Source organism: Tachyglossus aculeatus, chromosome 2 (genome assembly GCF_015852505.1).
Source record: "Tachyglossus aculeatus isolate mTacAcu1 chromosome 2, mTacAcu1.pri, whole genome shotgun sequence".
Lineage (NCBI taxonomy): Eukaryota > Metazoa > Chordata > Mammalia > Monotremata > Tachyglossidae > Tachyglossus > Tachyglossus aculeatus.
In genome coordinates, this window is record NC_052067.1 from 72496669 (window position 1) to 72522258 (window position 25590).

Below are 25590 nucleotides of genomic sequence, written 5' to 3' on the forward strand. Positions count from 1 at the left end.
GTTAAGGGAACTGAGGCCCAGAGAAGTGAGGTGACTTGCCCAAAGTCACACAGCTGACAAGTGGCAGGGACAGGATTTGAACCCATGACCTCTGACTCCAAAGCCCATGCTCTTTCCATTGAGCCATGCTGCTTCTCTAGACTCTAGTGCCACCTCTAGACTATAAGTTTGTTATGGACAGGGAACATGTCTACCAACTCTGTTATTTTGTACTCTCCCAAGGGCTTAGTACAGTGAACTTGCACCAGAAGCACACAATAAATATGATTGATTGATTTAACTGCACAAGGTAAATAGCACTGAATGATTGAGTGATAGCGTATTAGGTAGTACACCGTTTGCAATGTGCTGTGCTTAGCTCTTGAGAAGTACAGTAGAAAGGGCAGACATACTTTATCTAATGAGGAAGATAGACAAAAATATTTCAAAATGGAGTAATTAGCATAAACAATTGACTACATAGATGGGCAAGGGCTGTGTGGTAATAAATCACTAGAGAAGCGCTATAGAAGTCTGGTTAGATGATATGACGAGGTGTTGAGAATTCATCAGGGAAAGCTCTTTAGATGTATAGGACTTTGAGCATAGGTCTTTCAGATTTGAGAGGGAAGGGAATTTCAGATTGGGAGAACAACTTGAGTGAGGTGACAGAGGCAGGAAAGTCAAGGGTGAAGGGAAGTTAGGTTCATTTTGGGAGAAACCAAAGAGCAAGCTGGAGCATAGCAAATGAAGAGAGCAGAAAAGTAAAGTGGGGCTATTTGGTGGTAGTCTTAAAACCGACTGTGAGGAACTGTGGCTTGATGTGGAAAGAAGTGAAAAGCCTGGATGTTTTTGAGAATTGGAGGAATGTAAGCCAAGTGCTCCTTCAAGAGGTTGGATGAACTGCATAACAGAGTATTGTATAGACCGAAAGGGGAAGAGTACAGAGTCAGGGAGACTAGCAAGGAGGCTTATGCAATAGTCTGGTTGCAAAATCACAGAATTTGGATAAAGGTAGTTTGGGTGGTAAAGACGGGTCCTAGCTGGAAAATGTGTAGGAAGAATCACCAGGATTTGGAGGTAGATTGAAAGAGCTGAAAGACAGTGAAGAGTTATGAACAAGGAACGTGTCTGCTAATTCTGTTGTATAGTATTCTTCCAAGTGTTTAGTACAGTGTTCTGCACATAGCCAGCTCTTATTAAATACCATTGATTGAGGTTGACACCAAGGTTATGGGCTTCTGAGACAGGAAGGAGGCTGGTGTTTTAACAATGACAGGAAAAGAGGAGGAAGAGTGGGTTTAGGAGGGAAGATGTTTACTTCTGTTTTAGCTATGCTGTGAAGTACTTGCAGGACACCTAAATAGAGGAACCAGCCAAAATGAATTCAGATTCAACAGTGAGGTTTTCTTGACTGTTGAAGAAAAAATTTTTGGGATGTGTCATTAAGGAAACCTCTCTATTTATTAAACTTTTCACTGAGCCATTGACATTTACAAGTGATAGTACTTAAAAAGCAACAGAAGGATGTTTTGAACTGTGAATCATAAACAGATTCGTGTGTTTCCCATTATGTAAAACTCTTCAAGTAAATACATTTTTAATCTGCACTCAGAATCTTTCTGGGTAACAGATAGCAGAAGTATCTTGAATCAAAAAGAAGTTGAATGCTGAGTATCTCTAAAGTGTTTTATAACCGCTATTCTTCCAAGCAGAAATAGGAAATCTTGATTTCAGGCTTGGACAGGCCAGTTAAGGGGATTTATTTCATAATTGTAGAAAGTTATTAGGATCTAATAGTCTCTCCTTGCCTAGTAAAATACTGTGCAGTGCAGGAATTTGCTCTCAGATATCAGGTGTTTCATTACATACTATAGAATACTACTTAATTCCAAATAAAGAGAATGATAATAATTGCAATTCGAATTCTGTGCAAAATTATAGAATCTTTTGAGTTAAATACTATAGAATACTCTTCAATCCAAAATAAAGAGAACAATGATAATTGCAATTAGATTACCAAAGTACAGAATTCTCTGAGTTCAGTTGTCTTAATTACATAAATGTTTTCCACATCTACTCACTAATTTCACCACTTCTGACATAATGAACCAGATTCTCTGGGGGGTAGGGGCGGGGCTATGTTAGGCCCTAAGAGGGTTACCTTCATATCTTGCCTTTAAGACATCTCTACCTGGATGTCCTGCCGTCACCTCAAGCTTAACATGTCCAAAACAGAACTCCTTATCTTCCCACCCAAACCCCATTCCCCCCTGACTTTCCCATCACTGTAGAAGGCACCATAATCCTTCCTGTCTCACAAGCCCATAACCTTGGTGTTATCCTTGACTCTTCTCTCTCATTCACCCACATGTTCAATCCATTACTAAATCCTGTCGGTTCCACCTTCACAACATCGCTAAAATCTGTCCTTTCCTCTCCATCCAAATTTCTACTTAATACAATCAGTCATCCTATCCCAACTGGATTACAGCATCAGCCTCCTTGCTGATCTCCCTATTCTATTCTATTCTATTTATTTTATTTTGTTAGTATGTTTGGTTTTGTTCTCTGTCTCCCCCTTTTAGACTGTGAGCCCACTGTTGGGTAGGGACCGTCTCTATATGTTGCCAACTTGTACTTCCCAAGCGCTTAGTACAGTGCTCTGCACACAGTAAGCACTCAATAAATATGATTGATTGATTGATTGATTGATTGATCTCCCAGCCTCCTGTTTCTCCACACACCAGTCCATACTTCACTCTGCTGCCCAGATCATTTTTCTAGAAAAATGTTCTGGACACGTCACCCTGCTCCTCAAAAAACTCAAATGGTTGCCCATTCATGCTGAGAAGCAGCATGGCACAGTGGAAAGAGCACGGGATTTGGAATCAGAGGTCATGGGTTCAAATCCCGGCTCCACCAACTGTCAACTATGTGACTTTGGGCAAGTCACTTCACTTCTCTGGGCCTCAGTTCCCTCATCTATAAAATGGGGGTTAAGACTGTGAGCCCCCCGTGGGACAACCTCATCACCTTGTAACCTCCCCAGTGCTTAGAACAGTGCTTTCCATATAGTAAGCACTTAATAAATGCTATCATTATCATTATTATTTTTCACCTCTGCATCAAACAGAAACTCCTTATCATGGAGACTAAAGAACTCAATCAGCTTTCCCTGCCTCCTACCTTGACTCATGATTTCCTACTACAACCCAGCCTGCACACTTTGCTCTTCTAACACAAATTTACTCACTGTACCTCAGTCTCGTCTCTCTCACTGCTGACCCTTTTCCCATGTTCCCCCCTCTTGCCTGGAAGTCCCTTCCCCATCTTAAGACAGATCACCACTCTCCCCACCTTCAAAGCCTTTCTAAAATTATATCTCCATGAGACCTTCCAATCAATAAACCACATTTATTGCACACTTACTATGTGCAAAGCACTGTACTCAGCTCTTGGGAGAGTACAATAGAGAAGCAGCGTGGCTCAGTGGAAATAGCATGGGCTTTGGAGTCAGAGGTCATGGGTTCAAATCCCGGCTCCGCCAATTGTCAGCTGTGTGATTTTGGGCAAGTCACTTCTTCTCTGTGCCTCAGTTACCTCATATGTAAAATGGGGATTAAGACTGTGAGCCCCACGCAGGACAACCTGATCACCTTGTAACCTCCCCAGTGCTTAGAACAGTGCTTTGCACATAGTAAGCGCTTAATAAATGCCATTATTATTATTATTACAGTATAACAGAATTGGCAGACATAGTTCCTGCCCACAATGAGCTAATAGCTCAGAATATATGATATGATCCTTGAGGGCAGAAATCATGTCAACTAACAATTTTATTCTCCCAAGTGCTTATTGTAGAGTTCTGTACAAAGTAAATGCTCAAAATACTATTCATTGATTAAAATTTTTACTTACCCAAAATAAACTCCGGTTTACTTCTTTACATATTAATCAGCAAGAGCTGGACACCAGTGTCCTCATCTCTCCTACTCCCTTTCCCTTCTCTGTTGTCTATGCAATTGGATCTGAACCCTTTAAATTCTTGATAATAATAATAATAATAATAATGATAATAGTTTTGTTATTTGTTAAGCGCTTACTACATGCCAAGCTCTCTTCTAAGCACTGGGGTAGATACAAAGTAATCAGGTTGTCCCATGTGGGGCTCACGGTCTCAATCTCCATTTTACCGATGAGGTAACTGAGTCACAGAGAAGTTAAGTAACTTGCCCAAGGTCACACAGCAGACCAAGAGGCGGAGCTGGGGTTAGAACCCAAGTCCTCTGACTCTCAAGCCTGCACTCTTGCCACTAGGCCAGGCTGCTTCCATAGGCCATACCCCAACCCCCAGCCCCACAGCACTTATGTACACATCCATAATTTAATGTGTGTCTCCCCATCTAGACTCTAAGCTCCTTGTTGGCAGCATGGCTCAGTGGAAAGAGCACAGGTTTGGGAGTCAGAGGTCATGGGTTCTAACGCCGACTCCACCACTTGTCTGCTGTGTGACTTTGGGCAAGTCACTTAACTTCTCTGTGCCTCGGTTACCTCATTTGTAAAATGGGGATTAACACTGTGAGCCCCATGTGGGACAACCTGACTACCTTCTATCCCTCCAGTGCTTAGAACAGTGCTTTGCACATAGTAAGCATTTAACAAATGCCAACATTATTATTATTATGTCTACTAACTCTTTTGTATTGTACTCTCCCAATTGCTTAGTACAGTCTGCTGCCCACAAGAAGTGCTCAGAAACGACCACTGATGAATTGATTATGATGTCTGGGCAGTGAAGTAATGATAAATCACCATTTGGCAGAAGCCATCTGAGGCCACCCAAGCCTAGAGAACTTCTCTAGGATGTCCCTTGGCCCCTACCCCTCTTTGTCTAGAGCTTTATGTTCCCATCCAAGCTCCTTGTCAAAATGGGCACTGTTTCTGAGCCACGGCACTCTATAGCAAGAGCCTAACCCAGGGAGAGTTCTCTTAAAAATACCAAACATAAAGCCATCCGCTGTCCATCTGAATTGGACAGGGATCAGGCCAGCTGAAACTTCAGAATAAAAATGTATGAAGGACCACCCTATGCATGTCCTGAATAATACTCCTGAGACCTGAAGGAATTAATAGGTCTTGCCAAGTTTGTACCTTACTGGAGCAAAGCCCTCAGCATTTACCTTACTGGAGCAAGGCCCCCTCTTTCACATGTCTCTCTGCGCCAATTTCTTGTTTGTGAGAGGCATTTTTGGTGGTCTAATTATAATGTATGTGCCGCTTTGGTACTTCTTTGCAGCTCAGCCTTGCATTTTCATCAGTTCATTTGAGCCTGTTAAAGCATAAACGGATTTTAGTGTCGGTAATATTTCTTCTCCTTCTAGGCAATGGACCTCACCATGATCGCTGCTGTACTTTCGATGAAAAAAACGTGGTGGATGGTGTGTACTGTGTCCCAGTAGGACACTGGATCGAGGCTTCGGGACACACTGATGAGATGAAGCACACAACTTGCTTCTATTTCAGCATCGCAGGCCATCAAACCATGCATTATTCAAGGTAAAAGCAGTTATGTTTTTACAGCAAGTAAAGAGATTGAAGAGTAAGCGGGTTTGGAAGCAAAAATGTTTATTGGGTGACTGTTTGGGGGATGGATAATTTATAAGCTTGATGTCTGCTTGATTTCTATCTAGAGATAGAAATCTCTATCTCTATCTGAGGCTGAAGTGAGGCACTTCAGCCTCACAGCACTTATGTACCTATCCAAAATTTACTTTAATGTCTGTTTCCCCCTCTAGGTTATCAGCTCCTTGCAGGCAGGGAATGGGTCTAGCCACTTTGTGCTCTGCACACAACAAGCATGGCTTAGTGGATAGAGTGTGGATCTCAGTTCTGATCCTATCTCTGACACTTGTCTGTCGTGTGACCTTGAGCAAGTCACTTAACTTCTCTGTGCCTCAGTTACCCCATCTTTAAAATGGGGATAAGACTTGTGAGCCCCATGGGGGACATGGGCAGTGTCCAGCTTGATTATCTTGTATTTACCCCTGTGCTTAGTACAGTGCCTAGTACAGAGTAAGTGCTTAACAAATAACATATAAATAAAATAAGTAAGTGCTCAATAAATGCCACTGATTGATTGATGGCAGAAAAATGTGTGGGATTTGTATTTGAAACAACAAAAATTGGGTGATCTCAGTTTTTCCACTCCCCCACTTGTCCTCTACAAGCCCTTAATCATTAATGTAGTTTAAAACTCAATATTTAAATTTTCATCAATCTTGAGAGATTGGAAAGGGGCGTTATTTCTTACTGTTGGAAGTTTCTCATCTCTTGGAGCTGCAAGATGATTTAATTTTGAATAGTGATAGTCTGTATTACATTTTGACTGTGGGCTAACGCTATTTGCTATTTATTTGTTTAGCTTAGAAAAATGCTTTTTAGAATCACATGCAGCACAGCATTTTAATATGTGTAAATACAGGAACTACTGTAAAATGCTTTTACAAAATCTCCTGAAGCACGAACTGGATGACATAGGCCCCTTAAGAGTGCACACTGAACATGTGAAAAGCCCAGGATGTAGTGTGCCATTGGAAAAATGATATCAAAATAGAGGGTTAATGCTCTAGAGTTCAACTGTTACAAGAAAACTGAAATCTCCTGTTGTGATTGCCAAAGTGCTGGACTTCGGTGTTTGAGTTTAATTGCTATTTATTCATTTATTTCTTTGGAAAACAGCATGGCATAGTGGATAAAACACAGGCCTGGGAGTCGGAAGGTCACGTGTACTAATACCGGCTCCACCATTTGTCTGCTGTGCAATCTTGGGCAAGTCACTTAACTTCTCTGTGACTCAGTTACCTCAGCTGTAAAATGGGGATTGAAACTGTGAATCCCACTTGGAACACGGACTGTGTCCAAACCAATTTGCTTGAATCCACCCCAGCACTTAGTACAGCGCCTGGTACACAGTAAGCACTTAACAAATGCCATTATTATCATTAATTATTATGTATTTGCAGGAACCACTTAATGTTGATTTTGGTCTATGTTTCACAGTTGTTACTCTTCAAGATAATGCCTGTTCAAATCTACATAGCAGTGTAGGGAAGTCTGTAAGTTTATAAAGGCAGCATTTACAGACTAATGGGAGTTATTCATGCCTTCTCACCCCCCATCTATTCATTCATTCATTAGAAGCAGCATGGCTCAGTGGAAAGAGCACAGCTTGGGAGTCAGAGGTCATGGGTTTTAATCCCGGCTCCCCCACATATCTGCTGTGTGACCTTGGGCAAGTCATTTAACTTCTCTGAGCCTCAGTTACCTCATCTGTAAAATGGGGATTAAGACTGTGAGCCCCATGTGGGACAACGTGATCACCTTGTATCCCCCCAGTGCTTAGAACAGTGCTTTGCACATAGTAAGTGCTTAACAAATGCCACCATTATTATTCCCCCAAATAAAAAAACTCCATAGCAGTGTATCTGCAATAAATAACATCCTCAGAATAGAGCTTGTATTGTAAACAGTTGAAGCAGCATGGCTTGAGAGTCACAAAATCATGGGTTCTAATCCCAGCGCCACCAGTTGTCTGCTGTGTGACCTTGGGCAAGACAATTCTAGATTGTGAGCCCGTTGTTGAGTAGGGACCATCTCTATATGTTGCTGATTCATACTTCCCAAGCACTTAGTACGGTGCTCTGCACACAGTAAGCGCTCAATACATACGATTGAATAAATACAATTGAATGAACTTCACTTCTCTGGGCCTCAGTTACCTTATCTATAAAATTAGGATTGAGACTATGAGACCCACACGGGACAGAGACTGTGTCCAACCCAATTCACTTGTATCCACCCCAAAGTGCTTAGTACAGTGGCTGGCACATAGCATTTAACAAATATCACAATTATTATTATTACTTATTATTATTTAATTTCCCTGACATTAGACAAGTCCAGTGTGCACTTTAGTGAAGGAGTACATTATTTGGCTGTGTTTGTTGGGCCCATTCTTTAACAGATCCAGTAAAGCAGCAGATTCCCTGCAGCTGCTATTTATTTTAGCACATCAATCCAACAGCCTTGAAGAAAGTGGTTAAAGTGCTTAGCTCTTGAAATCAAACCAGGGCAGGTTTGGAAACTAGCCAGCTGAAGTGAACAGAAGGGAATACAACTCATTAGGGTTAGCCTGAAAACCTCTTTCTTCATTCATCTTGCCAAGGAAAGGTGAGCAAGGGTAGCTTGAGAATAGCATCATAGCTAGTGAATGGCATTTCCATGACATCAGACCTTTGGGTCTTTAGGTCACATTAACAATTCCAGATGTTCCAAAATAGCTGCAAAGAAGAAAGTTGATTCATTGGCAGATTGGTGACTTCTGACTGAGTGGAAAATATTAAAGAAGAACCAAATCTGGAAATTGAATCAATCCATCAATCAATAATCAATGGTATTTATTGAGCACTTACTGTGTGCAGAGCACTGTATTGAGTGCTTGGGATAGTACAGTGCAACAGAGTTGGTAGACACATTTCAAGCCTACAGCAAGCTTACACTTTAGAGGGGAAGTTGGAATGTGTGTAGATCTGACAATGTCAATGATAATTTTAGCATAGAATGAGCATTTAACATTTAGATATATAGGGAAAATTTAATGATACTTCAATGCTTAGAGTTTTAAAATTGATGAGTTTTAAAAAGGGAAAAGCAATAACAACCTGATGCCAATTAAACACACCCAGAGTTGTAAAATGGAGTGATTTATGTAAATATGAGACTCTATATGTCACATGTCTAATGACATGTTTTACAACTTACCTCCTGAGGCAGGTTTATCATTTGTAAGTTATTTTAGTGAGGAAAGGGAAGCAATAAATTTACTTTCTTATTTCTGAGCGTGTTTTATCCACAACAGGCACCTTAGGATTTGTTGTAAGTACTCAGAAAGGAGAAATTATAGAACCTGGCATCACATTTTCCGAAGTGAATTAATTCATTTATTCATTCATTCAATTGTGAATAACCAATAAATACATCAAAAGAAAAGAGCTCTTTAAATGATGAAAGAAGCAATCAAGAGAGATGTTTTGAAATAGAATATGCCAAAATTAGATGAAATGGCCTTTGCTCCAAATTTTGAGAATGTCACTACCAGGAAATAACAATGTCTAGGCACCTGAATCTGATGGCATTTCATTCAAATATCTAGAAGTAGCAGCAAGTCTTGATGTTATGATCACTAGCACAGATTTTCTTCCCCAACATTTGGTATACTGAAGAAAGTCCACAGGACTCAAAAGTGTCAACATCATAATCATCCTCAAGGAGAAAGGGTAAATAGAGAATAGAAGGGGACTCAGAACTGAGGCTTGAGGAAAGGAGCTCCCACTGTTAATGTGTGGGAGGCAGAGGAGGAGACTGAGAATAAACGTTCAGAGAGATAGGAGGAGAACCAAGAGAAGACAGTGTCAGTGAAGCCAAGGTTGGATAGTGTTTCCAGGAGAAGGGGGAGATTGACAGTGTCCAAAGCAGCTGTGAGGTCAAGGATGATTAGAATGGGGTAGAGACCTTTGGATTTGGCAAGAAGGAGATCACTGAGAGGGCATTTTCTGTGGAGTGAAAGGGGTGGAAGCCAGATTGGAGAAAGTCAAGGAGAGAATTGGAGGAGAGGAACTGGAAGCAGCAGGTGTAGAAAACTTGCTCTAGGGATATGGAGAAGAAAGATAGGAAAGAGGTGGGGTGGAAACTGCAGGCAGCCAATTGTCAGCTGTGTGACTTTGGGTAAGTCACTTAACTTCTCTGGGCCTCAGTTACCTCATCTGTAAAATGGGGATTAAGACTGTGAGCCCCCCCGTGGGACAACCTGATCACCTTGTAGCCTCCCCAGCGCTTAGAACAGTGCTTTGCACATAGTAAGTACTTAATAAATGCCATTATTATTATTATTATTAGGTCCATAGGCCATGCAGAGGAAAGGGTGATTGGGGTGGGGAAATGAGGGGTTAGTCAGGGAATACCTCTTAGAGGAGATATACTTTAGCAGAGGGAAACATCTGCTAACATCTGTGCTGAATTCTGATAATAATGATAATGATAATAATGGTATTTATTAAGTGCTTACTAGGTGTCCAGAACTGTTCTGAGCACTGCAGTAAGCACTTGTATCTACAAGTTAATCAGGTTAGACATAGTCCCTTTCCCAAATGGGACTCACAGTCTAAATGCTGAGGGAGGAGGATTGAATCCCCATTTTACAGATGAGGAAGCTGAGGCACAGAAATTTTAAGTGACTCACCCAAGATCACACAGCAAGCAATTGGTAGAGCTGGGATTAGAACCCAGGCCCTCTGACTTCCTGGGCGGAACTGGAAGCTCATGAAGAGCTGAGGTGATTATAGGGGAATAAAGTAGTCTTTGGGATATGGAAGAGTGGTAGCTGGGAGCGAGAGATGTTGGAGAGCTGTAAAAGGAAACAGAGGTAAAACTGCCCTGCCATCCTAGCTCTATGAATGTTCACGATCTACTCAGTTTTGCTCTGTAGCCCTTCCATCCCTCTGCAGCATTGACCCTCTGAAACAAAGCTGACACAGTCGGTGAGTCAGAATTGTAAATGTAATTATTCTACAGTGTGGCTAATGTGCTAAAGTCTTTATTAAAATGTCACTGTGGCCCTAATGAAATACAGCATTGGGGACTGGTATAATGAGAAGAAAGGGAAAGCCTCATGGTGTCATCTATTAAGATGGAATCAAATAAACCCTTTAGGAAACATGAAATTGCCTTTAAGCAGAAGATATAGCATTCTGCTTGAGCCTCAGTGAGACTAGGGCCTCTTTCGATGTTTTCATCAAAGGCCTTGCGGTTTCCAATTCAAAGTTGCTCATGAAGGTGTCAGCTGAACTTCCTCCTGAGTGCAGGAAAAGTGCCTCCCTCTGGTCCTGCTGCTGTTTTCCCCTTTGTCCAGGCTTACTTTAGGTGGGAGGGTGAAGTTTGTGGAAACCTGGGAGAGGCAGGAATATCCAGGCCCCCCTATCAATCATACAGCGCATAGTACTTACCGAGTGCCTATTAAGTACAGGGAACTGTACTAAGTGCTGGGGAAAATGCAATAGAGGTAGATGACCCTATTCCCTGACCTCAAAGAAAGGGATCAGTTAGCTTACGGGAGAGAAGGATGCAGAACCAAGCAGAGAACTCTTCTCCAGGATACCCCAAACTGTCCCCACTTTCCTGTCTGGTCAACCCTTTAGCAATCCTCAACATTCCAATCTATGAATTATTCAATTATTTTTAGTCTACTTTTGTTTCTATCACACCTGTGGGTTTACTCTGGTACCTGCTGCAACTTTGTCATTTGGGTTTGCTTGTCTCTACCATTAGATTGGAAACTCCTTGAGGGCAGGGCCCATGTCTTTTACTTCTGCTGTGGCCTAGTGGACAGGACTGGGATTAGGAGACCTGGGTTCTAATCTCGGATGTACCACTTCTATGCTGTGTAACCTTCGCCCAGTCATTTAACTTCTCTGTGCTTCAGTTCCCCATCTGTAAAATGGGGATTTACTGCTTTTTCTCCCTCCTTCTTAGACTTTGGGACTGGAACTCTGTCCACCCAGTTATTATGTATCTCCCCCAGTTTGTGGCATATGGAAAACACTTAACAGATAATTCAATTATTATTATTGTTGTTGTTACTCCCTTACTCCCATTCTTGTATAAACTCTCAAGTGGGTTGTACACACCCACTGCATTCTCTTCTCCAATATCCTGCAATCCGCTTTCTACCCTTTTCACTCCCCTGAGACTGTTCAATCCAAGGTGAGCAATTTGGCCTTTTTTTTTTTTGCCAAATCTCATGGATGGACTGTTCAATTTCACCTAGATCTGTTGGCTGCCTTTAACATTGCAGGCCCCTTCTTCTCCTGGAAACACTGTCTGTTAGTAAAGCGTGCAAGGTGAATAAAAGTTGGGAGGCAACATGGCTTAGTGGAAAGAGCACTGGAACTCAGAGAACTTGGGTTCTAACCCTGGCTCTGCCTATTGTTTGCTCTGTGATTTCGGACAAGTCATTTAACTTCTCTGCGCTTCAGTTACCTCATCTGTGAAAAATAGGGATTCAGTCCTCCTCCACCAGCTTTTAGACTGTGAGCCCCATGTGGTACGAAGTTGGGTACAACCTGATTACTTTGTGTCTACCCCAGTGCGTAAGTACAGTGCCTGGCATACAGTGAGTGCTTAACAAGTACCATTTAAAAAAAGGCATGGTAGGTGATCTGCAAGTGGGGGGGGGAGGGAGATGCTGTGTGGTCTGAAGTGGGAGGTAACCTACAGGGCAGACTGAATGGAATGAATTGGGGTGGTCTCAGCAAGGAGTTGATCAACAGGATGGAGGGAGAAGGAGAAATTTAATGGCGTCCTGATGTCGGATGCCCCACTTAGCCTTCTGTACTGTGGCCAGTGGAATGGTGAGCTCCTCTCAGCTGTGAGCTTCTTGAAGGCAGGGTTCATATCTTCTAACTTTATTGTACTCTCCCAAGCACCTAATCAGTGCTTGGCACACAATTAAGCATTCAATAAACACTACTGATCGACTTATTTCAATGACTACCAATTAGCATTAACAATAATACTAATGATAATGGTAATAATAATAAAGCTAATAATAATTATGATTTGATAAGCACGTAATGCATGTGAAATACTATACAAAACATTGGGATAGATACAAGTTAATTAGGTTGGACAGCCTCTGTTCCACATGAGGCTCACAGTCTAAAGGGAGGGAGGACAGGTATTTAATCCTCATTTTTACAGATGATGAAATTGAGGCACAGAGAAGTTAAGTGACTTACTCGAAGTTATGCAACAGTCAAGAGTGTGATAGTGAAGTTGGTCTGTTAGGCTTTGATTAATACAGAATTGTGTAACCCAGAAAGGCAATTAGGAATAAAAAAACACAGGTTAATTTTTTATTGGCCAAGAAAAAGAATGTTTATCAGAAATTTTTTGAGCTGCTCTAGGTATGAGGCTTAATGGAAAAATGTTCACTATAATAATAATAATAATGATGATGGTATTTGCTAAGCGCTTACTATGTGCAAATCACTGTTCTAAGTGCTGGGGAGGATACAAGGTAATCAGGTTGCCCCATGTTGGGCTCCCAGTTTTATTCCCCATTTTACAGATGAGGTAACCGAGGCCCAGAGAAGTTAAGTGACTTGCCCAAAGTCACACAGCTGACAGTTGGTGGAGCTGGGATTTGAACCCATGACCTCTGACTCCCAAGCTGTGCTCTTTTCACTGAGCCATGCTGCTTCTCAGCTGCTTCTCAGTCCCCTCTATACTCTTTCCACCAATGGTTTATGAGATTATGCTGCAAAACATGTATAGGAGCCCACCTTGGCAATGCTCCCATTCCTAAGCACTGATGCATAAAGTTCTGCTTCCCAATGCCGAGGAAGTCACAGCTCATTACTAGCTGGCTTCCCAGGCAGCCTGAGTTCCTTGTATTTGTAATTAGTCCTAATTCAGAACAAACTTGAATGCTGGTTTACGCACAGCAAATCATTAATCCTAACCTGTGCAAATGCCAAAATCCTGACTCTTGATTATTTTGGTATTACTCATATGATGTGGTAATGGACAATCTGCTTTAATGATTAAATACCAAGATTAACCCTTCCAGAAATGAGGGCCTATACACTCTACCCTTATTGGAGGAAAGCTGGCTTATCTTTGCCTTACCAGTCATTTAATGTTCAGTAATAAAATTAGTTACATAAGTAAGTTGTAGTAAAAGCTCTCATTTTGGATTTCTTTTATTAGCAGATAGAATGATAAATAAAAGAACCACATTTAAGATAATAAAGAAAATAAAAAAGAACCACATTTAAAAATTATAGCGTGGTAATTCCCACCTGTGTACTCTTTCCCAGAACTTAGTATAATGTTCTGCAAACAGCAAATGCTTAATAAATACTATTGCCGTTACTGGTAAACTAGACTAAAGTATTAAGCATTTTAGTATGCATGGATTGAAGTTATTTTTGGTGTTTGGTGATGATGTGATACAGGTCACAAGTTACTTTTAAATGTTTAATATCCCCCAGAAAAATTAAGGTAGTTTGGCCTTTGAAAAATGCATAGTACCATTGATACTTAGAATTTTAGCTAATATACAACAATATCAAATTCACAGAATGACAGTGCTTGCAGTTCACAATAATTTCATCTTTGTTAGTTTTATTTTAGGTATCTCAAAATAAAATGGAAGAAAATCACTGTTTATGAAAATGGCATTAGTTTCTGCCAAGGTGAAGAAAAAAATACATTTTTGTTGTATCAAAGATAAATTTTCATCTTCTAAATTTAATGGTTTTAACATAAATTGAAGATCATTGGGTTTTAATTGGGATTTAATACAAATAAGTAGGTCCACGTATATATGTACCTCTAATTGGCATATATATGCATATATATATACAGCTGTAATTGGCAGTGAGTCTTTAGTGTCTACTCTATGTGTTTTATTTGAATAACTTCAGCTCCTTTTTTAGAACATATTCGATTTTTGGGGAGCTGAATTAGAACATGAATTGATGTTTTCACATACTGAAAACATTGAATTGATGTTTTCACACACTGAATTAGCCTCTTCACTGACCTCCCTGCCTCCTTTCTCTCTCCACTCCAGTCAACACTTCACTCTGCTACTGAGGTCATTTTTCTAAAAAAAAAAATCAGTTCATACCTTCCCATCCCTCAAGAACCTCCAGTGGTTGCTTATCCACCTCCACATCAAACAGAAATTCCTCACCACTGGCTTTAAAGCAGCATGGCATAGTGGATAGAACACAGGCCTGGGTGTCATGGGTTCTAATCCTGGCTCCACCACTTGTCTGCTGTGTGACCTAGGGCAAGTCACTTCACTTCTTTGTGCCTCAGTTACCTCATCTGTAAAATGGGGATTGAGGCCGTGAGCCCCACAGGGGACAGGGACTGTGTCCTGACCGATTTGCTTGTATCCACCCCAGTGCTTAGTACAGTGCCTGGCACATAGTAAAAGCTTAACAAATATCGTAATAAAAATTATTATTATTATTAAAGCACTCAATCAGTTCTTCCCTTTTCATCTTCTTGATTTCAAACAACAATGTAGCCCACACATTTAGCTCTTTTAACACCAACCTACTCACTGTATCTCAATCTCGTCTATCTTATCACCAACTCCTTGCCCACATCCTCCATCTGCCCTGGAATTCTCTCCCACATCATATATGACAAATGATCACTTTCCTCACCTTCAAAGCCTTATTAAAATCACATCTCCTCCAAGAGGCCATCCCCAGCTAAGCCCTCATTTCTGCTACATCTATGCAGTCGGTCTCTATCCTTTAAGCACTTGATAATCACCACACCCGCAGCCCCACAACAGTTATGTACACATCTGAAATTTATTTTAATGTCTGTCTCCCCTTCTAGACTACAAGCTCCTTGTGGGCCGGGAACCTGTCTACTAACTCTGTTGTATTGCACTCCACTGAGAGCTTAGTGCAGTGCTCTGCACCCAGTAGTTGCTCATTAAATATCATTGATTGATTGACTTGATCTTGTGCAGGGGAAAAAAAGGGACAAAAGGACAGAAGAGGTGGAGTAGACAGTAAAGAATGTGGGGAGAGTGATGAAGGAAATGGTAACTGAGGGAGACTGAGGGTAGTGGTGGTCTGGGAATTGAAACTAAGGAAGTCAAACTCAGAGGAAGAATGAACATGAAAAAAATGGAAGTAGAAACACTGTTAGGGAGAGCAGGGAACCAGATTAGCGGAAGAGGATGATGTAGAGAAGCACAAGTGATAGAGGGAGCATGGGTGCCAATTTGGCATTATGAGTGCAGGAGTAGAAAGAGGGCAAAGATTTTAGGTGGTTATGAGAGGGTAGGCTTCAAGTGAGCCTGGTCATGTTCTGCAGCCATGTTGGAAGATGCAACACAGGTGTGGATGTGGATATCTTTCTGATTTTCACTAGCTCTATCTTAGTTACTTTTGGACATATGGCTAAATGCTTATTTTAAAGGTAGCTTACTACCCGATGGGGATGTTTTGAAGATGAACATCATAATAAGAGAAAATGAGTTGGGTTCTCTGGAGGAAAGGGGAGTGAGACTTTTATATTCTTGATATCATCCACGCACTTGTGTTCTGCAATCCAGTGGGTGCTCAATAAATAGTTTTACATATCATAAAAGGAGCAAGAATGCTTCCTAAAAGCATCACACATCCTTGGCAAGAAACCAAGATAAATCCAGTCTGTTGTCCATCGAAAGAAAAGGTGGCCAAGTAGAAGGGCAGTTTCCAGCTCCAAACTTTTTTTTAATGGTATTTCTCAAGCACTTATTATGGGCCAGACACTGTACTTAGCTCTGGGGTAGATACAAGCTAATCAAGTTGGACACAGTCCATGTCCCACATGGGGCTCAAATGATATCCCCATTTTACAGATGAGGTAACTGAGGCACAGAAAAGTGAAGTGACTTGCCCAATGTCACACAGTAGACAAATGGCAGATCCGGGATTATAACCCAGGTTCTTATGACTCCCAGGACCGTGCTCTATATGCTTGGTCATGCTGTTTCTCTTTGAACAAAGGTTCATGGGCATTGATTTCACTTGAAAGTAGAAACGACAATACAAGCATAAATGTGCCAATAATTATTAATAATAATAATAATAATGATGGCATTAAGTGCTTACTATGTGCGAAGCACTGTTCTAAGCTCTCATCTATTAATTTTAAATTCCATAACCCAGAAAAAGGTACAGCATAAAAACATAAACCTGAGAAGGGCATTATAATCATAATGAAGTCAGTCAAGAGGCCAAAATAGTTGTAGAAATAGTATTTATTAGGTGCTATTGTATGCAAAACATTACATCAAACAGTACAGCTTATGCTGTCCCTCAGTATCTGGACAGATTTCTTTGGACTTTTTTTGCCTCTTTTTGCCTGTAAAAAGCATTGCTGCCTTATCTTGACTAAAACTCAAATTTAAGCTTTATTAAAAACAAACCCTAGATTGCTGGGTAAATGAAACAATATGTTAGCTTGGCACTTTGTATTTTCCTTCTGTAGAAATGCATCTCACTAAGCAAAGTCATTTTACAATGTGGAAACAGGTGTTCCTTCTGGGTTGCCAAGTCAGCTCCCTTGTGAGAATCACAGATAAGTAGTCCAAATTACATATAAGAAGAAAATATGCTAAAGCTTAATTCCTTTTCATCAGGGTGCCTCAAATAATGAAGAGGAAAGAACACTGGAAGCAAATTGTAGCCTATTGAATCATTGCCATATTAAAGAACTGATTTAGAATTCCTCCCTTAAAGCAAACTGTATAAGTTTGGCAGTAAATTAGACATATTTTCTAAACAATTATATTTCTCTTAATTCTGTATTTTGACTGAGAAAAGCAGACTTGGTCTTTTTAACTTTGAAATCAAAGTAACAAAGTTTGCAGCTGTGAGTCTGAAAATTCTCTCTTTCTCTCTCTATATTTACGTATACATATATGTATGTATATTTTCTAGACTGTGAGCCCATTGTTGAGTAGGGACCGTCTCTATATGTTGCCGACTTGTACTTCCCAAGCACTTAGAACAGTGCTCTGCACACAGTAAGCGCTCAATAAATATGATTGAATGAATAAATATATATATATGTATATATACATATATATACATATGTTCAAATCCACAACTTCCTGCAGTTCTATTCAAGATGAATAGAGCCCCCACCCCCACCCTCTCTCTCTCTCTCGCTCTCTCTCTTTCTCTCTCTCCACCACCCCTCTCCCAACCTCCTCATTTGTTTTTTTCTTTTTTTGGATTTTGATGCAATCATCCCTCTTGGTATATGTGAGGAAACAGTATGGCATAGTATGAAGATCTTGGGAATAGCCATTAGGAGACCTGAGTTCCAGGCCCAACTCTGCTACCTGTCTATTGCATGACCTTGGGCAAGACATTAACTTCTCTGTGCCTCAGGTTCCTTATCTGTAAAATAGACTGTGAGCCTAGGTGGGATTGGTACCATATCCAATCTGTTTGGCAGTTAGGACACACCTAGTAAATATCAGCATTACACTAGTTGTGTGGGAGTGATCGAAAAAAATGAAGAATTCCTTCCCCACAAACTACATGTTTAGATTATCCCTTTTAGTGTGGTGGCTGCCACCATTTACAGGCATGACACTAGTTTTGGTTACACCTCAAACACACAATCTACCCCAAAATAGAGTTGTCCATAAAGAAGACACTCCTCATGATGAAGTTCACCTATGAGTGTGTGTGTGGCTGCAAAAGCCCATGTGTGATTCACAGTCCTGGCTAAACTGGGCACACGACAAGGTTCTCCCTTGTTGTGTTATTGTCTAGCTCATTGTGGGCAAGGAATGTGACTGTTTATTATTGTATTGTACTTAGTACAGTGCACTGCACACAGTAAGTGCTCAATAAATACAATAGAGTGAATGAATATAATATTTGCAGCACCAGCTGCTGTTTTCTCTTTTCATCATCATCAATCATATTTATTGAGTGCTTACTGTGTGCAGAGCACTGTACTAAGTGCTTGGGAAGTACAAATTGGCAACATATAGAGACAGTCCCTACCCAACAGTGGGCTCACAGTCTAAAAGGGGGAGACAGAGAACAAAACCAAACATACTAACAAAATAAAATAAATAGAATACATATGTACAAGTAAAATAAATAAATAAATAGAGTAATAAATATGTACAAACATATACATATATACAGGTGCTGTGGGGAAGGGAAGGAGGTAAGATGGGAGGATGGAGAGGGGGAGGAGGGGGAGAGGAAGGAAGGGGCTCAGTTTGGGAAGGCCTCCTGGAGGAGGTGAGCTCTCAGTAGGGCCTTGAAGGGCCCTACTTTTGCCTCCTTGTTTCACCTTCCATATAAAGCTCTTGCTCAAAGAGAACCACTCCTTTCTTAATGGCAGGAGCAACTGACTCTCATTTTTCACCTGAGAAGAAGCATTGTCTGAGCCTTTGTTTTACCATGTCCTTAAAACACTTCCTCTGCTCTCCTTGCTTTAGGTTTCCCAATTTCAGTTCTGCAAGCGTCAGCTATTTGATTATCTTTCTGTTGCCCATTCTCCTCCCCTAGCCTGCTCAGTGTTGCTGTGCTAAAGTGAGCATAGCTTCGATGTTGCTGTTCTAAAGTGAGCATAGCTTTGATGCTAAGATACTGACTACATTCCAGAATCCTATTGTTCATAATCTTGCCTTTCCATTTAGTATATAATGTGGTCTGTGAGTGACCCTGGTAGAACTGTTTCTAACAGCTGTGGTCCAGGTCTCGCAGCCACAGAAAAGGTAGACAACACCACAGATCTGTAGACTTTTAGTTTCTTCTGGAGCCTGATTGCACACTGCCCACCACACTCTGTTTAATGGCCTCCTAAAGGATGTCCTGGCCTTCTTGATTCACTTTTCTACCTTCTGGTCTATCACTGGGTCATCGATTAGGTGTTGCCTATGTAAAAGAATTCTATGACAGCTTTTGGTTGTATGTTTGGCTCATCTTGTGCAGGATGAGACATCCCCTTGGTTTTCTTTAGACTTGTACTCAGGCCACAATTCCTGGCTGATCCAGTTAAACAGTTTGCAATTGTTTGTGTGTCTTGGGTGTGGGCCTCTATGGCACAGTCATCTGCATATAGAAATGCTTTTATGACTGTTTTTAGGATTTTGGGATCATGCACAGAGTCTGCTGAGTTGTAAAGAGTTTCCCAGAGATGTGAAAGCATATTGTAATTCCTGCATCCAGGTCCCAGTGCAGCACGGCTGCATAGAATAAGTTGGACAGGACTGGCTCCCTGATGCATTGGAGAAGGAGTTTGACTAGGGCATAGTCTGAGAGTCAGAGGACCTGGGTTCTAATCCCAGCTCTGACACTTGCCTGATGAGTAAGCTGTGCCTCAGTTACCTCATCTGGAAAATAGACATAAGGTGCCAGTTTCCCCTCCCTCTTAAACTGTGAGCCCAATGTGGGTTAAGGACTGTATCCAATCTGACTGTGTTATGTCTACCTTAACACTTGGTGCATTGCTTGGCACAAATTAAGCACTTAGGAAATGCCGTTAGTAATATTAATAATAATATTAATTATCATTAATATCCCTAAGTTTCTTCATTGGTTATGGTGAATGTATCAGACAGAGAAATCCGAGCTCTGACCTGGCCAGACATGTTGTCATAAAGTTGCTTCTGGTGAACTTTCCAGGGCAGACAAATTTGCTTAGTATTTTCCAGGTATTAAATGCTGATGGTATGAATTGATTTGGCAAGAGGTATGAAAAGTGTGTAGAAGTTCTGGGGTTGTTCTTATGACTGTACCTCAACAAGAAATTGTAGAATTTGTCACTAAGCTTGCCATGAAAATCTCTGGAGCTACTGCAGCAACTTGTTTACCCATCATTTAATTGATGTTCTGTTTTTTCCTGTTTTGGCATCATGATTTCCCACATTCAGTGCTCACACAAGTATGTTGATGGAAGCCACAGAATTAAAGCAGGGCAAAGTGGATCAACCCATGAGGCTCAATGAGGGGATCCATATGACTCCAAAATCTCAGTTCTGCCTCTTGTTTTCACATCATCAGATCTCAATTTAGGTCACTTCGCTTCTCTGGGCCTCGGGGACCTCATCTGGAAAATGGGGATTGAGACTCTGAACCCCACGTGGGACAGCGACTGTCTCCAACCTGATTACCTTCTACCTACACCAGCGCACAGAACAGGGCTTGGGACATAATAAGTGCTTAACAAATACCATAATAATTCTAGACTGTGAGCCTGCTGTTCGGTAGGGACTGTCTCTATATGTTGCCAACTTGTACTTCCCAAGTGCTTAGTACAGTGCTCTGCGCACAGTAAGCGCTCAGTAAATATGATTGAATGAATGAATGAATAATAACAATATACCTATTATAATTACATTTATTATATATTATATAATTATAAAGCACAAGTTATATAATTACAATTCATCTATAATTGCACATTATATCATAATTATATGTTTTATGATTATTATATATTCATTATATCATAATTTATAGCTTTAATTCTGTTTGTTCTGATGACTTGACACCTGTCCACCTGATTTGTTTTGTTGTCGGTCTCCCCCTTCTAGACTGTGAGCCTATTGTTGGGTAGGGACCATCTCTATATGTTGCCAACTTGTACTTCCCAAGTAATTAGTACAGTGCTCTGCACACAGTAAGCGCTCAATAAATATGATTGAATGAATGAATGAAAAACACAAACCATAATCACTACAGTCTTAATCAAACTCAAGACGTTTTCTTATGTTTGTCATATCTGAGCTCTGTGAGTGAACTCAAATATCTATTCATGCTACAGAGATGCGTAACTTTTAAGATCAGTAAGTAGTACAATTAGTGATCTTGTTTAGGCCAGTGACTCCTGGATCATTCTGGGGCTAATTAGGTGGTTCGTGGATTATACAGATTCCTGAATTTTCCTGTTTTTTCTCCTGGCCATTTTCACTGCTCATTAGCATCTCTAATGATGGGTGGAAGGGTGAATCACAGATCTGTCAATATTACTAATGTTAGCTTCTTATCTATGTTGCTATTCACGAGCAACTCAGGTGAATGGTTTGGGGAAGTGAGATACTAAAAGAGACTTTGGTTTTATTTATTTCATTCATGCTCCTCTGCAACCACAGAATTGAGAGATGATTATTAGGCTGTAATTACAGGAGGACAAAATCCTTTTGGAGAGAAAAAGGATTGATGTAGTCATGTTTCCCCTCCATCAACTCAACTCTGCCTCTCCATGCCACTGGGATTGCACCCTCCCAGGCACCAATGACCCTCTTGGTCAAATCGTCAAGTCCAATGGGCTGTATCCAGCTTAATATTCCTCTACCTCTTGGCTGCTTTTAACTCCATGGACTATTTCCTACTGTTTGACCTTGGGTTACCTCCCTGACAGATAATTGTAGTATTTGTTAAGTGCTTACTATGTGCCAGACACTGTAAAAAGTGCTGGGGTGGATAGAAGGTAATCGATTGGACACAGTCCCAGCCCCATGTGTGGCTCACAGTCTTAATCCCCATTCTACAGATGAGGTAACTGAGGCACAGAGAAGGGAAGTGACTTGTCCAAGGCCACACAACAGACAAGTGGTGGAGCAGGGATTAGACCCCATGATCCTTTTTAAGTCTCATTCACTGGCTCATCTTCCACTGTTGATCCCTCACTGTGACTGTTCCACAGGCTTCAGTTATAGGTCCTCTACTGTTCTTGCTGAACATCTGCTGTCTTTGAAAGATCCTCTGCTTTCCATTTCTCCCGGGTCCTTTCCCAGGTCCATTTCTCTAGTCCAGATTCCTGCCTGCTACACAGCTTTGGATTTCCTATTACCTCCAGGATATCTCCACTTCTATGTTCTGCAAGCACCTCAAATTTATCTGTTTTGAACTGAGCTTCTCATCTTTCCCCATCCATCCAACACCTCTCAGTTTCCTCATTCTATCAGCAACAACACCATCCTCTCCATCCTCAAAGCCTCTGACTTTGGTGCTGTCCTTGATTCCTCACTGACTTTTAGCTCACCAAACCTGCTAGTTTTTTCTTGATAATATTTCCCTAATCTGTCTCTTCCTCTAATAATAATAATAATAATGATAATCCAGATTCCTGACTTTTCCTGTTTTTTCTCCTGGCCATTTTCACTGCTCATTAGCTTCTTTAATGATGGGTGGAAGGGGTAAATCACAGATCTGTCAATATTACTAATGTTAGCTTCTTATCTATGTTGCTATTCTCCAGATTTAACTAGCAGGCTTAGTGAGCTAAAGGTCAGTGAGGAATCAAGGACAGCACCAAAGTCGGAGGCTTTGAGGATGGAGAGGATGGTGTTGTTATTGATGGAATGAGGAAACTGAGAGGTGTTGGATGGATGGGGAAAGATGAGAAGCTCAGTTCAAGACAGATAAGTTTGAGGTGCTGGCAGAACATAGAAGTGGAGATAATCTGGAGGTATATAACTATTATTATTATTATTATTATGTTATTCCTTATCCTGCATGATATGCCAAGCACTGTACTATCAATCAATCAATCAATCAATCGTATTTATTGAGCACTTACTATGTGCAGAGCACTGTACTAAGCGCTTGGGAAGTACAAATTGGCAACACATAGAGACAGTCCCTACCCAACAGTGGGCTCACAGTCTAAAAGGGGGAGACAGAGAACAGAACCAAACATACCAACAAAATAAAGTAAATAGGATAGAAATGTACAAGTAAGATAAATAAATAAATAGAGTAATAAATATGTACAACCATATATACATATATACAGGTGCTGTGGGGAAGGGAAGGAGGTAAGATGGGGGGATGGAGAGGGGGACGAGGGGAAGAGGAAGGAAGGGGCTCAGTCTGGGAAGGCCTCCTGGAGGAGGTGAGCTCTCAGCAGGGCCTTGAAGTGTTACTAAACACTGGGGCACATGCAGGACAATTAGGGCAATTAGATCAGACACAGTCCCTGTCTAATGGGGTAGGAAAACAGGTACTTAATCCCAATACAGATGAGGAAACTGAAGCACTGAGAAATTAAGTGACTTGCCCATGGTCATTCACTCATTCAATCGCATTTATTGAGCATTTCCTTTGTGCAGAGCATTGTACTAAGCGCTTGGTCACAGAGCAGGCAAGTGCAGATACTGGGTTTAGAATCCAAGTCCTCTGACTCTGGCCTGGGTTCTTTCCACTAGATCACACTCTTCTCTCCACCCAAGCAGTCCTCCCTTTGGTTTTAGCTCTCAGAGTTTTAAAAATATGATGCTGATTTAGCCTCCTATCTACTGGTCTTCCTATCTGCATCCTCTCCCCCACCCCCAGTTCAGTCTATATGCATTGCAGATGTCAGAATCATCTTCCTAAAACATCATTAGGCACATTTGGCACATCTCTAGACTGTGAGCTCGTTGTAGGCAGGAATGTGTCTGTTGTTATATTGTACTTTCCCAAGCGCTTAGTAGAGTGCTTTGTACACAGTGAGCACTCAATAAATTCAATTGAATAATGAATGAAAATGAAACTTTAGTGCATAGCTTCCAGTGAAAAGATGAGGCTAAAATTGGATGTAGGAACCTGGCTTTTGACATGATATTTCCTCCTGAGCCTGCTCGGGAACCTGATCCACAGAAGACAAAGGACTTAAGAGGACAGGTGAGGATAACAAGGGCAGGGTAGTTAGGATCTTATGCATCTATCTATGGATTGGTTTGAGGTTCTATTTCAGAAAAAAAAACTAACCTTGAACTGAGGATTTGAAGTGAAACAGGCTAAATCAGTAGATCATGCCCACTCTGAGAGAAGCAGTGTGGCTCAGTGGAAAGAGCCCGGGCTTGGGAGTCAGAGGACATGGGTTTGAATCCTGGCTCCACCACTTGTCAGCTGTGTGACCTTGGGCAAGCCACTTAACTTCTCTGTGCCTAGTTACCTCATTTGGAAAATGGGGATTATGACTGTGAGCCCCACGTGGGACAACCTGATCACCTTGTATCCCCCCAGTGCTTAGAACAGTGCTTGGCACACAGTAAGCACTTAACAAATGCCATTATTATTATTATTATTACTCTAGGCATCCGCTCATTCAACTATGTATGGATTTATCAGAAACTAAATGGAAAATGGACTGAATGTTCCTGAACACTTTGAAAAAATGCCTTTGCATTTAGCTGATCCTGGGAGAGCCAAAATACACAAAAGGAAGTCAAAGCACTTGGTGCATTGAGTAGGAGGAATCACCGGATTAGTCAGGTCCCTCAGAATTGGCTTTGACCTAAATCACCAGATGGAATAATGATAATACTAATAATTATTATTATGGTATTTGTTAAGCGCTTATTATGTGCCAAGCACTGTTCAAAGCACTGGGATAGATACAGGGTAATCAGGTTGTCCCACATGGGGCTCACCTGGTTAATCACCATTTTAGAGATGAGGTAACTGAGGCACAGAGAATCAATCAATCAATCGTATTTATTGAGCGCTTACTATGTGCAGAGCACTGTAAGTTAAGTGACTTGCCCAAGGTCACAAAGCAGACAAGTGGCAGAGACGGGATTAGAACCCATGTTCTCTGACTCCCAAGCCCGTGCTCTTTCCACTAAGATGTTCTGCTTATCAGAATTCCATTTTTGCCTGATGTGTTTTGAATAATTTAGACCAAGGAATATTTTTAGGCTTCTTTTATCCATGTAACTTGCATGCACAGTCTGTAGCTTGCCGCACTACTTGGTTCTCTTCATTTAAGAAATGAAGTGAATTCATGGAACTCATAATGTGCTGCACGCATAGTGGAGCCTCTGAACTGAAAGTGAATTAGAATAGGAATAGTCCTTTAATAAAGAAAATAAAGTTAATGATGATCACTTCTCTAATTTGAGTGCCGCCTTTGAACAGTTATTTAGCATTTACTCTGGACCAAATTAAACCTTGCCATTTCCTGAGGATTTTGTTGTAAGCAGCTTAACACTAGACACTAGAGAGC

General features: G+C 41.0%; 1 protein-coding gene across 2 annotated transcripts in view; it reads left to right on the forward strand.

Moving 5' to 3' along the window:
• EPM2A (EPM2A glucan phosphatase, laforin) overlaps positions 1-25590 on the forward strand; it is an 86618-nt gene that overhangs the window by 36917 nt on the left and 24111 nt on the right. For both annotated transcript variants that reach the window (XM_038742158.1, XM_038742157.1), the window contains exon 2: positions 5364-5538. In XM_038742158.1, the coding sequence (XP_038598086.1) occupies positions 5477-5538 (62 nt within the window). In that variant the 5' untranslated portion in view covers positions 5364-5476. The remainder of the gene's footprint in view (positions 1-5363; positions 5539-25590) is intronic.